We start from the raw sequence: 17,771 nt of genomic DNA, 5'->3' as shown, positions 1-17,771 counted from the left end.
GAAGCTGTTGTGAAAGCAAGTTTTATTGTAGCAGAGGAGCCAAATCAGCCACTCTGAAGAGCTGCGTCGTGTGTCCAGACAAAACGCAGATTTTGGCAAATGTGAGCCTGAGCAGAAATACGATTGCTGATCGGGTTTGTGAGATGGCCACTGATTTAAGAACACAGTTGTGTGAAAGAAGCAAAAACTTTCTTGCATACTCTCTTGCTGTGGATGAAAGGACAGACATGATGGACATTGGACAGCTGGCCATCTTCATCCTTGGAGAGGAAATGTTGGACATTAAATCGATGCACGGAACAACGACAGGAAAAGACATTTTTAAAACGTATGTCAAAGTGTAACCGACGTGAAACTGTCCTGGGACAAACTTGTTGGACTTAAAACAGATGGAGCGCTGGTGTTGTGCGGTGAAAAAAGCGGACTAGTCATCAGGATGCGAGTAAAGATGCAGGAGGAGAACTGTACCGGTGAGTTAACAGCATATCACTGCATCATACACCAGGAAAGGCTGTGTGGTAAAGTCCTAAAAATGGAGCATGTAATGATCACCTTAACGCAAACGGTAAATTTTATCTGAGCTAAAAGTTTAAATCACTGTCAATTTCAGTCTTTTATGTAGGAAATACATTCAGAGTTTGCCGACATTCCTCATCATACAGAGGTCCGTTGGCCGAGTTGGGGAAAAGTTCTCAATAGAGTTTTTGAGCTCATCAAGGAAATCTGTCAGTTCATGGACATGGCATGTATGATGCAGTGAAGGCATTTCACGTGAAGCTGTCACAAATGCACCAGTGCAACCTGCCTCACTTTCCCTGTTGCCAAGTAATGTTGAACCAAGTCCGCGGACTTTGCTGAACTGCGCCTGTGCAGATTAAGATGGAGCTGCAGTGTAATGATACACTCAGGGAAAGTACCACACTGAATGGCCCGCACAGTTTATTAGCTCCATTCCTGAAGCAACGCCCAGCTCCGTCTACATGCGGCTCCAACTTTGTATATGCTTTCATTTATTTTTTCTGGGGTTTTGGCAGCATGTTCATATTTCTAACTTGCATAATTTTGACAGGATATATTTTTATGAAGAGCAAAATATTTAAAGTTTATTTAATCTGGAATAATATTCCTGTCTGTTTTTATTCATATTTTGTGGAGTTTATATACTGCTGGGCGGGTGCTATGATGTTATTGATGTTGAACTTGTTTTATCTTATTGTATTTCTAAGTTTAGTTATTAGAGTTTCCAACCGTCCTGTAAAAAACAGAATTGTCTCGTATTCAGAGAAAATATTGCGTGTTTCGTATTGAGGTGAAAAGAACCACAGTTTGTCCCGGACTTAAGCTACAATGAAAAAGACACAAAGCTGGATTTATTCTGTCTTTGCTGCACAGCTGCCTCTTCTTCTCTCATTCTCTCCCCCTCTCTCTCCTGTTTCTACTTCAATCATGAAACTGATCAATGATCAGCTGATTTTGCCAGTATTTTCCCACATTTTCTAGATACTGTACCAGTACTGTGTGTAAAATGCCATCAAAAAGTCAATTAAGTTTTATTCTTTCTCACCTGTCTTTCTGTCTCCTTTCACTTTTTAAAGGTTGCCATGTTAGAAAAAATATTTTGCCCTGCCATGCTGTTTATTGATGTGGCAAATGAATGGTTTATGAAAATATATCTGTCATCAGTAATCAGTAATGATCATGTCTCACCTCTAGTCTTCTCTGTCTTAACTCGACCAAGCAGTCTACTTTCGGGTACTGTTTAGAAAAGCAGAATAGGGAGGATGGTGTAGGTTTAAGTTTATTAGACTGATACATATATACCAACAAGACAGTGTACATCACTGTGACAACAGCGTTTGTTTTCATTCAAAGGCTTTATGGTTTTTCCTATAATACCTGGTGGGCCGGTCTCTAGTCAAAATGCCCAGGCCGATTTTTTGTCCCAGTCCAGCCCTGCATTTCAAGTGGGTGGGGGGTCAGCTTCACTCTGCTGAATAACAACGGCGCGCACAGCGTCGCTGCTTTCAGGAACCATTGGAAGTTTTAAGGTTGCGCAAACCATTGAATAGTTACGGTAACCGCAGGGGTGTATGCTTGGTGGAACACTCCATATCCCACAATTCATAGCACGCCTCTACCGAGTGAAACAATGGCGGCCACCACCTCGTTTTTATATTCCTCTTATTCGTGTTTCTAGGTCACAAAAAAAACTTTTAAGATTTTTTCAGGTGAGAATGTAGGTGTGTAAACTCCAAATATCTGCTTGTTTTATCGAGACATCCCATATTAGTAACAGTTTTCTCACGATGTTGCTGCTAGCCGGCTAGTTAGCTAGCGCGGCTAGCCGGCTAGCGCCGCTTCGCTCAAAAGCACCCGGGCTTGGCTTTCAGTGAAGCGGCTTACACTCGTTTCACCCCCCCCCCCCCCCCCCCCCCCCCATCGCTCACAAATAGTCTGTTTCTCAGCTGGACTTATTTTTCGTTTATATGGGCCGATGATTCATTTTAGTAACGGTATAAACAGTGAAAGGTGGTTGTCCAGATGCTGGTCGATGTGGAAAAAATAACTGAGTTGTTTGGTGGTGGCTAACGCGGAGCTACAACAGAGGGCAGCTAGCAGTGGAGCTCAATCATGGATAAGGGAAACCAAAGGCAGGAGAAGCAGGCGGCTGCCGGTCGGAGGGTCAGGTTAACTGAATTTCAGGTAAGAAGTTATGAACTGCACTCTATTTGGGTCAGATATAAACCGAGTTTAGGTGTAGTTTATTTTCGTTGTGCTGACTTTTTACAACCAGTTACAATAACTAGCTAGCTAGCACGAAGGAGTTTCTATACAGCTGTGTGCACGCTAAGTTACTGATGTTGAACTTTATGACAGCCTCCCCTGTCATTCTCTCGCCTGTTGAAACTTCAATCATGAAACTGATCAGTGATCGGCTTTTCTCTCTTGTTTGTTTATCGCACTAAACAACAGCAGCATGTTTAAGCTTGATCAGCTGTTGTTAGAATTCATTAGATTTTAATTTCTAGTATCAGCTGATGTTTGCTGGAGCCACAGCTGAAAAAAGGGCTGGTCCTAACCATGAGATGTCCTTACTGAATCATCAGAGCTGAACTGGTGATGGAGAAACAGGTTTACCTTTTAGGTGACATGAATGAGTTGAAGGAGAGTTATGAACTGTTTCTGAGAGACAAATAACAACAAGCTCCTTTTTTTGTGTAGCTGACAGCTGGTAACTGTGCAGGGGCAGATCTAGCAAAGCTTTTGCCAGGGGGCCAAGTAGGGCATTAACAGGGAAAGGGGGACACAAAGATATACTTTTCTTTCTTACTCTCATATAAAATATTTACCTTTTATTAAATAGTTATCTGAATCTTACAACCAAAGTTTGTATAATAATGCACAAGATTGGCTTTAGACCATTATTAATCATTCAGAACACTGTGTAAAAATAACAAAAAGTGAATGCAAAAGTACATTAGTATTTATTTTACGTGTTTGATGTGTGTGGCGGGGCGTGGTCTGCAGTGCTGCTGCAGGGGAGGTGGACCCACCTGAGCGGCATCTGCAATCACGCCTCTCAGGCGTAAAGTCTGTGCTCTCTCGGCTGTTTTTTGGTGTGTGTCGGGCTGTGAGATGAAAAGCTACAGCCGGCTTGTGTGGGTACAGCAACCATGTGTGAAAAGTGGTCAATAAAGTAATGCTACAAAGCGCGTTCATGCAAACATTGTCGGGTCTGCTGCGGTACAATGGGACTTCTGCTCATGAACCTCTGTATCAGGGCTGTACGAAGTCACCTCATCTTTACACAAAACTGTAAGCTGTCATCTGTGAGGCGCGAGCTGTGTTTGTTTTTACCATAGTTCATGGTGGACAATGGCTGCTCTGCTGAGTTTTGCTCTCTGTAGCCGTATGAATGATGACTGATTAGCAGCGGCATAGGCACACTTAAAATTTCTTCTGAAATTTTCGCTTTCTAGTTAGTTTCTAACGCTGAATTTGTTTTAGTTTTGTTTTTCACCTGCCTACCATGCAAATTTTTTTTCTGTTGTATCTTACTTCAAATGGAAAAGAAAATTAGGTCTCTTATGTTAGTGATTTGAATTTGACCAGTTCCATAAAGTAATAGAATGATTCCTAATATTTTAAGAATCTTATCATTAGAACAATAACTGGAACCCCTGATTGTAATTTAATGCGTAATACCCGTATGATCTCATATTTAGGTCTATGCAACATTGAAGCATAATTTCTGTGTTAATGCTTAGTAGTTTTCTATCTAGCTTATGAATTCTTAAATGACTACTCTTTAATCAGAATGTGATTATCACAACCTTTTCAATGTGAAAATTTTGAGATGAAATTATATTGTGAATGAGGTACTGCCTATATTTACATTAACAGAACTAAATCCCTCTGTGTGTGTGTGTGTTTGGTCAGGGTATAGATATTAGGGTTTTGTTGGGAATTTGTCAAATGAATGTAAGCCAGTATATTTTTCTCTGAATTGAGGAAAACTACAGCAGAAAATGGTCACAAAGGATAATTTGCCTGTTCTTTATCTCTGCCTTCACTGCCTCACAATTAGTGATAATAACTCCCTGAGCTCAGTATCCTAACAACTGACAACACATATTTAATTGGACCAGTCAAAATGATGACATAGTCATTTCCCATGCCTTCTGGTTCCCATGGATACTGCAGTATGTAAACACAAACACACACAGAGATGTGTGCTTGAACACACATACTCACATAGACACATTTGGGGGGCACACTATATTACGTATTCACTCACTCATCCACAATACTGATTCAGATTAGTTTGAAAACAGTGTTTGGGGAGAGCTTCATTAAATGGCTAGGCAGCTGCATCCAAGCCTTAGATCACCAAGCAGAATCCAAAGCATCAGATGCAGTGGTGTAACGCACCGCACTACTGGAGTCTAGAGCAGTGGACACATGTCTTCTTGAGTGACGAATCACGCTTCATCATTTTGCAAATTGGATTACAAGTCTGGGTTTGGTGGTTGCCAGGAGAATGGTACTTGTCTGACTGCATTGTGCCAAGTGTAAAGTTAGAAATAGATTCAAATATCTGAATTATGAAAGTTTCAAACTTTTACATTTCTGATTTATATTAAGAATTACAATTTTAAGAATATTTATTACAATTATGCTTCACAGTTGCAAATGAGGCAGGGGACAACAACCAGCGCCCACTACCCCTCTTTTCACGTAAGTTCTGCACAGTATATGTAATTTTCTATATACTTGAAAGTGTCTTCAGGCCATGATGAATATATGTATTTTGCTCACTAAAATACATAAATGTCTCTGGATATTCAGGAGTTACGTTAATGTGGTGTGTGTTACTGGTAACAATCTGTATTAAAATTGTCCAGGCTCACGGTCCCAGAATGCACTGTGCACCGATGTCACAGCTCAAACAGGTGTCACTGACTCCAAAGAAATTCTGATCGACCCACGCAGTGCTGATGAGATCCTGGCTGATGAACTGCCAATCCTTGATGCACCAGACAGCATTGAGAAGACTGCTATAAGGTCAGATTTGGACACATACAGTGGGGCAAAAAAGTATTTAGTCAGCCACCGATTGTGCAAGTTCCCCCACTTAAAATGATGACAGAGGTCAGTAATTTGCACCAGAGGTACACTTCAACTGTGAGAGACAGAATGTGAAAAAAAAATCCATGAATTCACATGGTAGGATTTGTAAAGAATTTATTCGTAAATCAGGGTGGAAAATAAGTATTTGGTCAATAACAAAAATACAACTCAATACTTTGTAACATAACCTTTGTTGGCAATAACAGAGGTCAAACATTTACTATAGGTCTTTACCAGGTTTGCACACACAGTAGCTGGTATTTTGGCCCATTCCTCCATGCAGATCTTCTCAAGAGCAGTGATGATTTGGGGCTGTCGCCGAGCAACACGGACTTTCAACTCCCGCCACAGATTTTCTATGGGGTTGAGGTCTGGAGACTGGCTAGGCCACTCCAGGACTTTCAAATGCTTCTTACGGAGCCACTCCTTTGTTGCCCGGGCGGTGTGTTTTGGATCATTGTCATGTTGGAAGACCCAGCCTCGTTTCATCTTCAAAGTTCTCACTGATGGAAGGAGGTTTTGGCTCAAAATCTCACGATACTTGGCCCCATTCATTCTGTCCTTAACACGGATCAGTCGTCCTGTCCCCTTGGCAGAAAAAACAGCCCCATAGCATGATGTTTCCACCCCCATGCTTCACAGTAGGTATGGTGTTCTTGGGATGCAACTCAGTATTCTTCTTCCTCCAAACACGACGAGTTGAGTTTATACCAAAAAGTTCTACTTTGGTTTCATCTGACCACATGACATTCTCCCAATCCTCTGCTGTATCATCCATGTGCTCTCTGGCAAACTTCAGACGGGCCTGGACATGCACTGGCTTCAGCAGCGGAACACGTCTGGCACTGCGGGATTTGATTCCCTGCCGTTGTAGTGTGTTACTGATGGTGACCTTTGTTACTTTGGTCCCAGCTCTCTGCAGGTCATTCACCAGGTCCCCCCGTGTGGTTCTGGGATCTTTGCTCACCGTTCTCATGATCATTTTGACCCCACGGGATGAGATCTTGCGTGGAGCCCCAGATCAAGGGAGATTATCAGTGGTCTTGTATGTCTTCCATTTTCTGATGATTGCTCCCACAGTTGATTTTTTCACACCAAGCTGCTTGCCTATTGTAGATTCACTCTTCCCAGTCTGGTGCAGGTCTACAATTCTTTTCCTGGTGTCCTTCGAAAGCTCTTTGGTCTTGGCCATGGCGGAGTTTGGAGTCTGACTGGTTGAGGCTGTGGACAGGTGTCTTTTATACAGATGATGAGGTCAAACAGGTGCCATTCATACAGGTAACAAGTGGGGGACAGAAAAGCTTCTTACAGAAGACGTTACAGGTCTGTGAGAGCCAGGGATTTTCCTTGTTTGAGGTGACCAAATACTTATTTTCCACCCTGATTTACGAATAAATTCTTTACAAATCCTACCATGTGAATTCATGGATTTTTTTTTTCACATTCTGTCTCTCACAGTTGAAGTGTACCTCTGGTGCAAATTACTGACCTCTGTCATCATTTTAAGTGGGGGAACTTGCACAATCGGTGGCTGACTAAATACTTTTTTGCCCCACTGTACATAAAAATAACTATCAAATAGATAGACACACATCGTTTATTTCTTTGAATGGTCTTAAAGAATGTTTTTCTTGAACGGCATTCAAATCTCTTCTCTTCTTTCTTTGTTGGCTGCCTCTTCTTCCATTCTCTGCCTCTGTCAGATTGCTTCAGTAATATTGAAAATGTGTCGATGTGGTTTTTCACCCAGGAATGCATTGGCAGTGCGTGTTGGATCATTGTCATGTTAGATATTTAAGATACTGACAAAAAGATTCTTTCCAGTCAGTAGAAGTGTGCCTCAAAAATGCATTACAATATTTTTTAAAAAATGCAATAATAATATTTTTGAAAATGTAGAAGAAAGAAATCCTGAAAAATGTTTTATTGATGCTTGTAGGCAGCAGCATTTAGAAATAAAAATAAAGGTAGAGCATTTCTATTCTTTTTCTACTGAGTTACTGTCAATGATTCAATTTTAATCAGTTTAATTTATTTATTTATACAGCACCAAATCACAACAACAGTTGCCTCAAGGCGCTTTATATTGTAAGGTAGACAGAGAAAAAAAACAACAATCATATGACCCCCTATGAGCAAGCACTTTGGTGACAGTGGGAAGGAAAATCCCTTTTAACAGGAAGAAACCTCTGGCAGAACCAGCAGGGCCATCTGCTGCGACCGGTTGAGATGAGAGAAGAGACACTACCCAATTTGAAGAGCGACTCTGTTGAAATAAGATGCCTGGAATTAGGGCCGGGCGATATGACCCAAAATTCATATCTCGATATTTTTTACCTGGACGGCGATATAAGATATATATCTCGATGTTTATAATATATATATACTTTAGCCATAAAGTAAGAACAAAAAGAGAGTTCTTAGTCAAACAGAGCATAGATGTACATGAAATTTACTTTTATGCATTTATTAAATAATAATGCTCCATAAATAAAAGAAAACAATGTTGTTTTTGTGCATAACAAAAAGCTCACAATTGTGCAGTCAAAATGTAAACTAAAAGATGCTGAGCATAGTAACAAAGACAGATTTCACAGCTGCTTTGTTCCCAACTTCTACTGTGTGACTGACAGCCTGGAGTTTGAAATCCTCTTCGTAACCACGTCTCTTAACAGGTGCTATTTATGGTCCTTATATACAGTAGGGCAGACGTTCCCAAAGTGTGGGGCCCGCCCCCTAGGGGGGGGCGCAGAGCCATTGCAGGGGGGGCGCGGCATGAAAAGGGAAAAAAAACCCAAAACAACAACGCTTGGACACTGCTAGCACGGGCGCCCACGCAAACGCAAAGCAGGAAATGAAGCATAGCTGAATATGTTTCCAAACCAACTTCATTCTAAGCCAAAGACTAGAAAAATATGGTGAAGCATATCTTCCCTTTGGTTTCACCTGCACAAGTGCCAAGGTAGGTCTCCCTGCAGAATTGGTTTTCCCTTCGTTGGGAGCAGCGCTGGGCTGTTTAAATCACGGACAAACAGTATCCCACATTCTTGATTTGTAGTTCACAAACACTTGTTGTAATGACTAACTACTCCTGACATTTTGGAAATGTTAGCTCTTTATACAGTAAAGTTACAGCGGGATACAAATAACATCAGGTCGTTCCTGCCACAATTTGTTCTCTCGGTTCAAATCACGGACAAACAGCATCCAACAGTTGTTTATGTTTTTGAACCCATTTTGCAGAGGGATTTTTTGAAAAATGTATTGATAGCAATGTTGAATATTATTACACAGGAAAAAAAAACAACTACATGTAAAATAATTACACCGTGACGCCTCTGCCTTTCTAAATGGAGGGACAGTAACTGTGTATATATGTAAGTGTGTAAAACCTGCAGATAGTCAGATTAACAGTATTTCGTCTCTATCTGCCATTCTGCAATTCATCTCATGTAAACAATAACGTGCACACAGCGTGACGTGAAAAAAGGCACATACCTTTGACGTTGCATGACGAACTCAAAGGAGTTTTAAAAAATCTCCGTTCTCGGTGATTCGAAACGGCGTTTACGTGGACAAAACAGCTGCGTGTTCAAAAATACCCGTGTAGGTGTGGACGTAGCGTAAAAGAGTTAGTAGTTTATTTTCTTACTACCTGTAATTTATTGCAGATTACTTGTATTTGCTTAATTGTTTACTAAATGTTTGAGGTGTAAAATAAACGCAATGGAGCAAAATATGGGTCTGTGTGGTTGGAGGATGTGTTCGTGCGTGTGTGCGTGCGCGCGCGCGAGGGGGGGCGCGAACATTTTTCTTGTAAAACAAGGGGGGCCCAGCAAAAAAAGTTTGGGAACCACTGCAGTAGGGTAATATTACGTTGAAGCACAGTACGTATCACTCCGCGAGGCTCCTCGGTAGCCGTAATGCTCTGACAATCCATCAAGCGGTGCAGCACCGTAGCTTACCAAAGTCGTACTAAAACATTTTTGACAGATTGCTGAGCGCTGTGTACCACATAAAATCGGTTTGCGGCCATCAAGCACAACCAGAATTCATACATAAGGCGCACTGTCAACTTTTGAGAAAATGAAAGCTGTGCAGCGCCTCTGGGCTGCATGGCGTTAGCGTGGTTAGCTCGTTAGCGTGGCTAGCTAGCTAACGCGTTGACGGCGTCCAGCCCCACGCACGGGCGATGCGCAGTAACTCGTTAACGGAGATTTGCCGTGTCCATCTTGTGGCTTCCTGCAGGTGAAGCGATGGGGGAGGAGGGGGAGTTGTGTTCAGTGAAGGAGAGGCGAGGCCGAGTAATGTTGCGTAAAGACAAAAGTGGACGAAAGAGAGGCAAACTTGCGGCTCCACAAGTATAGTTATAACGTAACATAGACTATATCGATATAAAGGATATTGTCACATCTTATATCTCTTATAAAAATATATCGATATTTTTTAAAAACTCGATATATCGCCCAGCTCTACCTGGAATTTTATATTTTGGTTCAGGCTTTTAAACCAGCTGCCTAAACCACTGCTTTTGCAACATGTAACCACATCAGTAATTTCTATCAACTTACTTTGCTATTCTTATTCTTTTGTAGTGCAACTAGGGAGTACTTCAGGAGCAGTTGGTGTAGTTGTCTTTACGTTTGCTTAGGACATCACCTCGTTTTTCATAGCCAAGTTTTACTCAATGGTGTTTATGCCTTAAGTGGTGAAACAAATTTGTTGTTTATACTTTTAACAGGAACCTTTTTTTTGCATATTTTAGAAAGTACTTGTTGTTAAACTAGTTTCCTTTACTACACTGTTGAAAAATGGCACATGACATTTGCTATCTGTTATGCCTGGGCTTGTTTCATTATTGTGAAACCTAGGTAACATAAACACTAGGTGTTGATATGGCACTGATGTTGTAATTTGACATTTTAATGCCACATAACATTTTTGATGGGTAATATTGTAGATCAGCCCTTTTTGCCATTTTAAACTTTTATGAGGTACTGTTACAGAAAAGCACCATCAGATTGGACAGGAGCTCTTCTCTAAATGGTAAGATAATAATTGATCATTCCAAATCAATAATTAAATTTTTTAAATCCAAACTATAAATTTGTAATCATTCTACACATCAATAATCAGGACTCATCTCATCTTAAAGACCTTATAGTATGGTATCACAGATGTAGATCTTTACTCAGACTGCTGGCTCAGTTGTGGCTCAGAATATTTAAGTTAAGTTTAGTTTTGCTTCTCCTTCAACTTTTTTCACTCACCATTTCTTTATGCAGCACAAAGCATTCAGTCAATAGTTAATATTAACCTCTGGCTCTCTGTGGATTCTCATGTGTGTTTTCATGTTCTTGCTCAGACATGGTTGGATTATAAAAATACTTCTTTTTTGAAAATATGTCTTTGTAAGGAACTTAGCTTTAAATGGACACCCCCACTCCTGTTCTGTGCAACTGTTACAATGAACTCTATTTCTTTATCACCTATAGAATCTTTTTTACTTTGCATGACCTGTGCTATTTGATCAAGAAATAAATCCGCAATATAATCATTATCAGCATTTAAAACAGGCTGAACATTGCTGGGTACACTCCCAGATTGGGAGTCTTGCACTGCATGATCAATGACATTTGCAATCCTTTCTCTCACTCTGATGGATACTGATCTGGATTATTAACAGTGATCAATGTTCCCTCTGGGAATCTGGGAGAGAGTCCTGTCTGCAAAATATAGTATATAATGACCAATGCTGGGCAATTAATTGTATAGTTAGTTCTTCAAAAAAGTAACTCAGTTTGGCAAACAACAAAGTTTTTTGCAGCTATTTTTTTTTAAATGCAGCCAAGGCATTTTTAAATAAACATTTCAAACTATTTACAGAACAATCAGCTGTTCTGCATCAAATTTGATGTTATTCTTAACATCTTAACAGACACCTTGACCTGTAACTATCGTGAAATGCTTTGACCGGAAGTAGACACCTTTCGCGCATGCGGGGTACCGATCGGGTTTCCGGTACAGATCGGGTAGTGACAGTACACATCAAGCCGAGAACGCGAAAAAGTCCCGGATATGTTCTCGCTCCGCCCGTTTTATCGAGCATGCATCGGTGGTGACTTGTGTGGACTTGGTACAGCTAAATATCCCAGAATGCATTTCGTCCAAAACTCAAACGCGGCAATGGCGGACGAGTGGGGCTAAAAACTTTTAAATAATACTCTTTCTGGGTCACAAAATAAACTTTTAAGTTATTTTCAAGCGAGAATGTAGCTGTGTAAACTTCAAATATCTGCTCGATTTATCAAGATATCATATATTTCCAAACGCGCTCCGACGTTTTCGGAGACGTCTGTGACCCGCCAGCTCCATAGCAGACAGCGAGGTTGAGGATTATTAGAGCCGGCGAGAACCGCTCCCGGCACATCGTTTTCAACCCCCCAGCGGTCTTTTCGCTACTCAGGTTAAACAAACCCCAAACCCCAGCAGCTGTCTATTGTATTGGGTGTCCACTAAAATAAAAATAAAAGCGTTCTAACATCTCACCTGCTTGTTTTTATTAAGGTATGTACACGTATGTACATGTACACTATTTTTATTAATAGAGATTTCACTACTGAGGTTAAACATGATCCGTCCGTACTCCTGTGCGTTCTCGGCGAGTGCGTACTCCCGTGCGTTCTTGGCGAGTCCGTACTCCCGTGCGTTCTCGGCAAGTCCGTACTCGAGTACTTGAGGATTGAGAAAGGGCCCCTGAATTGGGACACAGCCATCGTGGCCCAACATATCCCAGAATGCATAGCGCAGCGGTGGGTGTGGATAATTTTGCCGGAAAAAAAAACGGCAGAAGAGGGGCGGCCGAAGAGTAAACTTTTAAAAGTAAGTACTGAATATTATGTTACTTATTTATGTGCAAATGTTTAATAACGAAGAACATTAAAACATTACTGTTGGCCACATGTCGGCAAAGTTATGTGACATTAGCGATGTTTGTAGTAACTTGGTTTTAAAGCCTTTACTTTAAAATATACGCCGTTCAATAGTTGACATCTTACAGGCTTTGAATCCATGGGTCTTCCACCCAAAACTTGAAGAAATAATATCTTACTAAGCCTGCAAAGGCCTTTTATACATTTTATTTTTCTCTACGCCTTCCCTTGTTAACACCATCATCCCCCCGTGTGACATTCACATTGTGCAGTGTTAAGCCACACCCAGGTTTCCCCCTCATTAATGTTCCACACAGATTAACTAGGGCAGAATTCAACCATTATAATTATTTCATCACAACAGTTACACTTTCTCAGTCATATACCACATGTACGTGTATATGCTGCAGCTCAATCTCATTCTCAATCACTGTTATGGCCCTGCTAGGGCCGTAACAATCACAATGAATGATTAAGAAAGGGTGGATGTTAAGTCTTTTCATTTTTGCACTTTTGGGTAAATATGACCAGGGACAGGACTGGGAAGACAGAGGGGGATACATAGAAACTCAGGGTATACAGTATAAACTGAAACCAAGAACAGAGTCAATAAATATAAATATAATGAAAACCAGTAAGTGCTGTAAAAAGACTTGAATGTCACGAGCATAACGACATATAATATTTCCACCCTGAAACAAAAGTAGTAGCTGGAATAATGCTCATAATGAGTTAGTTCAAATGTAAACTGTAACCCAGTGAGTCCTGGGTATGCCCTTACATTTGATAAATGGACTGGTTCCTTGTGTAGCACTTTTCTTCTCTTTCTGAGCACGTAAAGCACTTTATACAACTCATCCATATAAGTGCTTTTTTCTACATCATTCCTTTGTATCTAACATTGACACTCCAATTAATGCATCAGAGGGCAACTTGGGGTTACAACCTAGTAGAACAACCAGGGATTGAAGACCAAACCCTTGGATTATGCCCTTCTCTACCTCCTGAGCTACTTTCTATCACATTAGTGTATTTTCACTACTTTGCTTGCTTTCAAGTCACCTCCTATTGGTTACCTATTTTCTATTTGGAAAGTCTTGTTGTGAAGGGGCGAAGAATATTGCAGTAAGAGACTTAATATTTTCCCAGTTTATTATTTATATCTCAGACTTTACATCAAGTTTAAGAAAAATCTCATAAAGCCATTAAAATTTGTATGTGACCTTTAAGTACATGCAGTATACAAAATATAAAGGGATAAAAGTGTATGCTCCCCTATTAAATTTGGATTCTGGGACCTAATGAGATAGCTGCGTGGTGTGCAGAGCTCTAGGAGGACGCTAAAAAGCTGCACAAACTAAATCAGAATCTATATACTGTATTAATCTCTGAAAAAAATTATGTGGCCACAGATGGTCCAAGACAGTATGAACTGATTAAAATATATTAAATCATACAATATATTATAAGTTACAAAATATAACAAAATTGCTTTAATATATATGACAGGGGATTTCTTTAAATCACCCCGTAGTTCTTCAGCTAAGACACCTGAGTTAGAAAACACAAACACTGCAGTTGCCTTTCACTCGCGAGGGCAGTCATGGACGCACAACCTGCGTCTCATCACTGTCTGCGTTCTTTATTTATACTTGCGTGTGTGTGTGTGTGTGTGTGTGTGTGTGTGTGTAAATAGCTTCTTATTCTAAGAACTCTGAGCTGAGGTTCCCCTTTTTCTAATTCTGTATGTTCTTACAGAAAGAGGAAGGTATTAGTTGTTTATCACACAAAAGTACATGTCAAAAGTCATGTAGACATTTGCTTAGTGATCAATAAAAGAATACATTTCATGAAGCTGATCACATTATATAAAAACAATATTCCTTTGACATTCCCTCCTGTTGAACAGAAAAATGAAATGTACAAGTCATCAGTAAGTAACTACTTGTCTTTCACATTTTCAGTTACTACATCATTAGTTGCACTTCATCTTACAAATAGGAAAAGAAGTCTTCATGATCTTCATCGGTTTGTGGTACATCTGCGTATGCTGTGAGTGATAAACTTATCATCTGTGGAATTACAGCCTTTAAACAAGGTATAACACAATTAAAGAAAAGCAAAATAAAATAAAACAAAACAAAATAAAACCAGGAAAACTCCAACGCCGATCAACAGTCTCTTTAGAATCTGAAGCCATGTTTAAAGAATGTACATTATCTGGTATGTATGTGCAGCACATGGTGTTGAATAAGACACACAATCCTCCTTTCTCAGCCAGGATCATGTCCAGTGCTACACGATGTTGCATTACAACAATTCTGAGAGCGTCCATTTCTTGGTTTTGTCCCTCGTTGACCTTGCAGGATGCATTGAGGAACAAGCCGAATCTATAGTCCAGTGTCTCACTTCCGAGAGCATGTTTTCCGACTCCTGTCCACGGGGAAGAATGAGTTGAGTACCTTTTGTCCAGTTGTCCAGAGTTGAATTCTTCAGGTACGTTGATTCCCCAGATTGAGTCATGTGGTCTGACTGTTGAAGTTGAGCATTTCCTCCTGGATGAGGATGTTGATGTTGATGTGCACTTGACAAAAGTCATTCTGAAGGTGTGATCAGAGATCAGAATTAGTGCACATGTTCCAATGTGTTTCCCATATATGGTTGGGTATGTTGATGCGCTCGGCATGTGCGAGCAGACTTAACAGTCTTTCTCTGTGGTCCTGTTAAACACGTGTCTGTGTCAGGCATTTTTCATCCAAGGATAGATGTAGTCTTGTGTCATGTCCATTAGGTGGAAGTTGTCATGCGTTCATCTTCTCAGTCTGCCTCGTGGCATCAGCTGGGGTCCTGTAAGGGTGAGCTTTGCAGTTAAGGTAACCAGGAGGGTTCCCCCTTCCCATGGTTGCACATAGGTCCATCACACCCACACCTGGCCGCCCTAAAGTTGATCGGATGGAAGGTGGAAGTGCGGGCTTACCCTACGGGGGCCCAATCTTCACTCACCCCCGAAGCAACCAAAACGTGGGTGAGACTTCCCTAATGTGCTTCCTCCTTGGTGTCGGGGCTTCCCGGGACCTCAACCTTTTTGTAGTGGCTCTGATGTATCCAGGAGGGTCTCCCTGCAATTTTACAGGCTGTGGGTGTGGTCAATAACACTTGATAGGGACCCTCCCATCGAGGCAAGCTCCAATTTCTCCTCTGGAGCACCCGTATTAGGACCCAATCGCCTGGTTTCAACCTGCAAGAGACTGGAGAAGTGTCGTACGGCAGTTTATTGTTCAAAACAATATCCTTATTTTCTAGTAATTTCGCCATCCATTCTGCCAGGGTTGTTTCTCTGACAGATTTGTCTAGAGGTTCAGGCCTACCATGAACAACCTCGAATGGTGTAAGTTTTTGAGAGCCTTGTGTTAATCTCATCCACATTTTTACTAGGCCTATGCATTCAGGCCATGGTCTTCCTGTTTCTTCCATGCATTTTCTGAGTTTCTGTTTCATGGTGCCGTTAGTTCTCTCCACTAATCCTGCACTTTGTGGGTGATAAGCACAATGGTTTCTTATGCTAAATCCTAGTGCTTCAGGGACTTTGGTGATCACATCATTGACAAAATGTGTCCCATTGTCTGATCTTATCAGAGAAGGGATGCCATGTGTTGGAATAAAAATGGTTACATAGACATTTTGCCACTGAGATTGCATCTGCTTTTTTCACTGGATAAATCTCTGGCCATTTTGAGAATACGTCTATAATCACTAGAGCGTATTTTGAGCCTTGACTTTCACTTAATTCAATAAAGTCCATATGAATGGTGTGAAATGGATGAGGTGGTGTGGGGTTCAGCTGACCACATTCCAACATATGAGAGTTGCCTTGCATGTGTCAGGTAAGACAAATTGGCTTAGATTAAAATTGAAGTCACTGCATGGGGTACTCTGATGATCAGAGTGTGCCCTAAAACAATGGCAGCTGACTTTTTTTTTACTGCCTCTGCTGCGGCTGCACAGGCTTGCACATGCAGGCAGGCCTGATGCAACAGAGTCTAATTTGCTAATCTAATCTGCCTGTGTTAACACTGCTTTCATATAACCTGCTCCTCCATCTACATGTAAGTAGAAAGACTTATCATAGTCAGGCAGTGCTAAAACAGTATTTGTCTGTAATGCTAGTTTCAAGTTACTGAATGCTTCTTCTTCTTTTGTAGATGCAACACTACATTTTTATTTAAAGCATTTCAGGTCATTTCTATTTTTTCCAAAGAATTCACACATCTCACATATTTCAAACTTTTAAGTTAGGATTTTCTTTTAAAAAAACTTTGCATTGCTCACAGCTCTAAAACTAGGCATTTGTAAATCATATGCCTAATCACTATATGTCACTGTGATCCACAAGTATGGTCACAAATTTATTTCCAAACCAACAAAATAATCAAACAAAAACAAAAAACAAATTGCTGATGGCATGAACGCTTTACACACATGAGTCTAGACACAAAAAGAAAAAAGAAAAAGCTGCTGCCAGAAACAAAGCAGAAGTGTGAGGAAAAAAAACTGAGCTCACAGACAGCTGCATGTGTGAGCTTTTAATAGCATGCAGCTTCTGCTCTAAAAAATAAAAATGTGTAACTTGCTCATTAACTTGGTAGTATCCACATATTTAATTCAACTTCTCAATCCCGTAGCTTTAGCTGGTGTATACAGGGTTTAGCTTATTAGTTGTTATTATAGGTTTGCTCTATATCTCAGTAATGTCTCATCTAGGATGACAGGTTTTCAATCAGGTCAAGTGCCTCTATGCACTTAATTAGTTTAGTTATTTTCTTCGCTATCTTCATCTCATATGTCGTTCTACTGAGTTTGAGCAACCTTAAGCTTGATGCAGACAACTTCTTAACAATTATCCACCTCACATCATAACTGACTAAGGTGCCTCTTCATATTAATATTATGTCATTATTAATGTTCTTTTCTTTTCTTTTCTTTTATTTATATATATATATATATATATATATATATATATATATATATATATATATATATATATATATATATAACAGCAATAGTATATCACAATATTTTATTACTGAGCCAATTTGATAGTTAGGATCATCTTACTCAGCAAACAGATAATTTAGAATTCATCCAATCTGCACAGATTTGCTTTTTCTCTGAACAGGTTTGTGCCTACCTTTTTAGACCGGTCTTCTG

At 40.3% G+C, this 17,771-nt stretch overlaps 1 protein-coding gene across 1 annotated transcript in view; it reads left to right on the top strand.

Moving 5' to 3' along the window:
- The first annotated feature begins 54 nt into the window (after positions 1 to 54).
- The window catches only part of pde1ca (phosphodiesterase 1C, calmodulin-dependent a), a 53,364-nt gene continuing 35,647 nt past the window's right edge, over positions 55 to 17,771 (top strand). Inside the window, exons 1-3 of the mRNA XM_085172806.1 lie at positions 55 to 470; positions 5,188 to 5,238; positions 5,406 to 5,565. Coding sequence (XP_085028932.1) covers positions 437 to 470; positions 5,188 to 5,238; positions 5,406 to 5,565 — 245 coding nt within the window. The 5' untranslated portion in view covers positions 55 to 436. The remainder of the gene's footprint in view (positions 471 to 5,187; positions 5,239 to 5,405; positions 5,566 to 17,771) is intronic.

This window comes from Neolamprologus multifasciatus, chromosome 9 (assembly GCF_963576455.1).
Source record: "Neolamprologus multifasciatus chromosome 9, fNeoMul1.2, whole genome shotgun sequence".
In the NCBI taxonomy this organism is placed as follows: Eukaryota; Metazoa; Chordata; class Actinopteri; order Cichliformes; family Cichlidae; genus Neolamprologus; species Neolamprologus multifasciatus.
Note: the sequence above shows the minus strand (reverse complement) of the source record. Positions and strands in the feature narration are given on the sequence as shown.